At 41.9% G+C, this 5,055-nt stretch overlaps 1 protein-coding gene across 1 annotated transcript; it reads right to left on the bottom strand.

The window, feature by feature from the left end:
• Positions 1-1,972: 1,972 nt before the first annotated feature.
• On the bottom strand, positions 1,973-3,780 carry LOC103704847 (peroxidase 43). The gene is made up of 4 exons (XM_008788323.6): positions 3,507-3,780; positions 3,232-3,420; positions 2,967-3,129; positions 1,973-2,825 (listed from the first exon to the last, which is right to left on the bottom strand). Exons 1-4 carry the CDS (start codon positions 3,735-3,737, stop codon positions 2,404-2,406), a joined length of 1,005 nt encoding a protein of 334 aa, XP_008786545.3. The 5' UTR covers positions 3,738-3,780; the 3' UTR covers positions 1,973-2,403.
• Positions 3,781-5,055: the final 1,275 nt, after the last annotated feature.

Below are 5,055 nucleotides of genomic sequence, written 5' to 3'. Positions count from 1 at the left end.
GGCCTCTCCCAGTTTAGTTTGGGTCCCTCTAAATTATGCCTTGAGATTCCAAAAATAATGCTTGCATGGTGAACTATAAATGATTGGAAGGCCCTCATAGAATTTCTTTTAAGAAGAAAAATAAATATCATTACTTTTATCGGAAAAGATTTTTTAGTTTTGCTCTATAATTTGGATTGTGTTGCCTATGGAGAGGGTGAAGTTGATCTTGCATGTCAAATACTATCAAAAATGTTATGTATCTCAAACTAGGATCAAATAAAATTAGTTCTATCTTGGGCTGTGCAAGCGAACAAATCGTGAGACTAACCTAAGTTAGTTATTTTGGTTCTATTTAGGTCGGATTTTTTGATATTCGGTCTGAGATTTAGAAATTAAGTTTAAGAATTGGAAGAAATAGTTCGGTTTGAATTTAACTTTTAAAAAAACCAACTTATACCTAACCAATCCATATATCTATGTGTGTATGGTTTAGGGTTGGTTCAATCACAAATTTCAGCGGTTCAAGCATTCTATAGCTCTAGTTGTTGCCCCCAGTTTCTTTAATGTCTTCGTGCTTTCCTCCCATTCTACTATATGGGATAGCCTTTTGCCCACTCTCCTATACGGGGCCGAGTCTCGAATCTTGATTCACCCACTCTCCCTTTCCTTCCTCCTCCTCCAATGCTCTCTCACATGAAATCCCTCTTCCATCCTCTTCTCTCTTAGGTGAAATCCCTCTCCCATCCTCCTCTTCTATTTTTATCCTCTCGTCTACTCTTCTTTGCTCGTAGAACCATGGATCCATGGAACCATAGACCCACATGCTCCACCATCCTTTTTCGCCACCCCCATCATCTCCGCCCCTGACTCCTCCCTAGCTACTAGACAACTGCTGCCACCACCAATGGCTTGATTATCAGTGGCAATTGAAGCTTCCACCTCCATGCCTATTTCTTTCCTTCTCTTCACCATCAACCTCCAAGTCCTTATGGACTACGAGCACCATAGAGAAATTAGGATCACCGATCCCACCGATCCAACGGCTTAAAGTCCAGATTAGATAGCCACCTATGCCTAGGCCTTGCACCAATGCTTCTGCTTCAATTCGAGAACATGAAATTGTCTTCGCCCCTACTTTCATTTGATCTCATTAGGGGCCTCTCTCTATTTCGCCGACGCCCCCGCTTCAGTCTAGAACTTATTATTAGGCCTTATTTGTGGGAAGCATTTTAGGCCAATTCTATTCGACCCAATAAATCAAGCCGAACCGAACCAAATTTTTCAGATTGGTTTGAGCTGATTTTCACTTAACATTCGTTTGGTTTCAATTTTTGTTTTAGCAAACTGTTTCGATTTGGTTCAATTTCAAAAATAACCCTAAACTGACCCAGCTCGAACTGTGCACACTCCTAATTTTTAACAGTTAGAGGCTTAGAATTTGTTGGCATGATTTTTACTTAGAAATAGAATGAGATTGGTAAAATGAATATCATACGTAAAGCAAAATATTCTATAACCATGTAAAATGTTCATGTCGCACTGAGCCAATGAAACATGGATCTTCCTCTGGATGGTCAGAGTGAAATTACGGCTCGAGCATATAGTTGTCACCTTCTTTATAGAGCTTGTGGTGGAGAGAGGTTTCTTTTCTTTTATTAGGAGGAAGCAGGAGCACATCTGGTGCTATTGAAACAAAAATCTTTTATAGTTTTTAAATAAAATATTTTTTCAAAAAAATAAATATTTAGTACTATCAATTGAGAAATGCTTAAAAAAACTAAATGAGAAAAAAAAGAAGCTGCTTCTCGCCTTCTATGAGATAGCTAGCTCCATAATATATAATTATTAAACATTAATACACTCAAACATATTTCTATTTAAAAACTTAATTAAAAAATGATTTCTAAAAATCTTTAAGAATCGCACTTTCTCTTGCCTCGTTAGCCAGTCAATCAGCTGTACAGTTACCTCCCAGAGAAGAGGAAGAAATGAAAATAAACAAATAAAATAAAATGAGAATAAGGGGAGTAGACAGCATCCAAATCACAGCATTAGAGCAAAATATAAACCTTTTTGCCCTTCAGTGCTTTCTAATTCCATGATCTCCTAACTTCTAGTAGTCCTTGAAAACCCATATTCATAGCTTGCAACCACTTTCACACCTCAGAAGGCCACAGAAAGAGTTCCTTTGTCACACCATACAACAGAGTTCTATAAGAACTGCATATCTTCTTATTCTTCTTCTTCTTCTTCTTCTTCTTCTTTGATGAAGAGGGAGGCTTTCCCGGCCTTTATTAGAAAAATGGAGTTTACAGAAACTATTTATGAGGGATTCTATTAGACCTTGATATCATTCATTTGCAGAGACACATTGCATGCAGAGGCAGAGCATTGCAATGCAATACAACCACTGCACGAGCATCAGTTAAAAGCTGAACATACTTGCCTGATTTCTCCTTCAGTCCCTGTCAGCACACCAATCTTTCCCATTTTCACTATCGACCTAACGAAGTCGGATTCAAAGGATGGCCCGACGATCGAATTCATGGAGTCGAGGTAAGAGTCGATGATCGCCTTCGTCCGGGCATTGTTGTAGAGGTTAGCATCAGATTCTATGACTCCGAACCCCGATTGGATGTTGCTTAGTATCTGCATGTCGAAAACTTTTTCGCTCCCTCGGTCGAGTGGTAATCGAGCATTGGTGCCTCCTCCTTTGGGACACTGGGACTGGAGCTCGGGAAGGAACCGAGGATTTATGGTTGGATCTGATCCACCACCAGGAACAAAATTATAGAGCCGTTTTTCTATGAAGAAGCATGCTGTTGTTCCAATTGTATGCGCCCCTGGAATGCATTTACCAACCTATTTAGTGATGCAACTGAACAAGTAGGATCATCAACTGAAGATAGATTGCATGCTGATGCGAAATTCGATCGACTGCTACGGCAAACTACTTATCATTTGTTCATGAAAGGTAGAGTTACCACTGAGGACCACTAGATCTTTTTCTGAAAGGCCCTTCTGTGCGAATTTTGCTCTGAGCGCTGCTATTGTATCATTGACATCAGGCATGTTTGCTGCATCAGTTTCGTTAGAAACTCGACCATCTCTTCGGCCTGTGGGGACTTTATAATTTGGTCCTTGACTCTGCACCAAATGCTCGGATTATTTCCATGAAGGCAGGGAAAACTCTGTAGATCAGTTAGTGAAAAAACTAGTTATTTTAGTTTCATGGTGCAGATCATTTACCAGAACAACAGAATCGCGAGCTGCGAGGGCTACAATGTCTGCACAGGAGACGACGCCCGGGCATGCAGTTTCCAACTGGGCTTTCGCTCGGTCTATCACATCGAGGCCTCGCAGCCCGGCGTGGCTCTGCGCCTGCTTCTCCGGGCGTTTAGCATCTGTCTTCTCGATCAGTATTGATGCATCGCAACCCTTCATGCAGCAATTCACAGGCTCATGTTATTTACTTCGTAAGATAAACTAATGCAGATAAAGGGGAGGGAAAGAGAGAGGGAGACTTGAACAATGCAGTCATGGTAGTGGAGCCTGAGGAGAGCTGCAGGTACAGTGGGGTCAGAGGAGGCAGCCGCCCTCACAACTGAGCGGACAATGGACTCAGCATTTGGGCATGAATTGGAGTAAAAGCCTACTTGAAGCTTCGCGAGGGAGAGACATTGGAGAGAGGAGAGCAGAGCCATGAGCAAGGCAGTGTGCCACGGCATGACTCTAGATGGTGAAGAAGTGGCCATGAGAGAGGCGGATGAAGAGCTTGGCTAGAGACACAGGAGGAATGATGGCTCCTAGGAGCTCTCATAAAACTTATAGGCCCTGGGGAATTGGAATGGAGAAATTGGCTGGACAAAATCGGCAATGTGTCACATTATGCATGAGGTTAGATTGAGTACAGGGCAAGCGTCAAAAAGCGAAACAGAAGAGTTGGTGGCATGCGTCTCTTCTTCATTTTGTTCATGGGCACATATGGGTTAAAGAGAGACTCCATTGAATTTTAGCAAAAAGGCAAAAGAACAAAAAAATGGAGTTCATTAGGGCTTCTCATAAAGTTACAGTACAAGAACCTGTTCCTAAAAGCTAGCCCCAGATCAGCTGGGAAGTCTTTTAAGTTTTAACCCCTACATGGCACAATTCACCTATTAAATGGTCATGTCATGATTCACCGACAAGCCTACAACCTCTTTAGCTTCTCTGAAATTATGTTTGGACCAGCTATTCATTGTAGGAGCCTATCGCCTTTCAACATTTTAGCTAAACTTTGGCACTTCACCGTTTTAATGGTTGGAATGTTTGTTGGAATTATTTCCTAAAACAACCTTGTAGGCTAGTTGCTCTAATCTTTAGGGCTGCTCCTTATACAATTTGATCCAACCAGGATTCGGAGGATCGTAAGACACTTAGGCAAGATCTAGGCCATGACTAGCACGAGAGTTGGGGTAGCATCTTCTTTCGCATGAGAGAAAGATTCATCTTCCTTCGCATGAATCCACCATGGGACCACGCGCTAATATATCTTAAAGCGCTCCGAACTCCATTCCGTGCATGTGGATAAATGATAGAGTTCCGAGTGCTCAGAGATCTATGTAGTGCGTGACCTAATGGTAGATTCGTATGAATAAAGATAAAAATAGGAGCCCTTTCCCTCACGCAACATCTAATACCATTTATTGCTAAAAATACGTACTACTCTTTTTAACCTTCTAACAGACGCTAGCAATGTATTCCTGGGACCATCCATCTGGTATCAATTGCCATTACTTCCATGGGCCAAGGCTGGTAGGTATGTCTGAGCTGGGATCAAGATAAGACCACATCTTTCCTGAAACTTCATGTAGAGAAATGCTCATTACGGTGCTCAAATAAAGCTCCATATACTATATTGCATGAAGTGATTGGCGTGATTTCCCAGGTTGGCGAGGTACACAATGAGGTTATGGTGGGATGTACCAATCCCAATGTTGGGCCTTGAAGGCCTTTGTTGTCGGTCCATTTATTAAGCATCGGGCTCGTTGTTTCAGTTTGGTTGCCATGGGCCAGAGACTGGACCCACTTAAT

This window comes from Phoenix dactylifera, chromosome 4 (assembly GCF_051530095.1).
Source record: "Phoenix dactylifera cultivar Ajwa chromosome 4, Ajwa_hap1_PhDact_Kaust_v1.1, whole genome shotgun sequence".
Classification (NCBI taxonomy): Eukaryota; Viridiplantae; Streptophyta; class Magnoliopsida; order Arecales; family Arecaceae; genus Phoenix; species Phoenix dactylifera.
This window is presented reverse-complemented; position numbering and strand designations above follow the sequence as displayed.

Coding starts and splice junctions, on each gene's coding strand:
- LOC103704847 (XM_008788323.6), bottom strand. CDS start 3,737: ATGGCCACTTCTTCACCATCTAGAGTCATGCCGTGGCACACTGCCTTG. Junction 3,421..3,506: donor ACCATGACTGCATTGTTCAA/GTCTCCCTCTCT, acceptor TGCTGCATGAAG/GGTTGCGATGCATCAATACT. Junction 2,826..2,966: donor AGATCTAGTGGTCCTCAGTG/GTAACTCTACCT, acceptor AATGCATTCCAG/GGGCGCATACAATTGGAACA.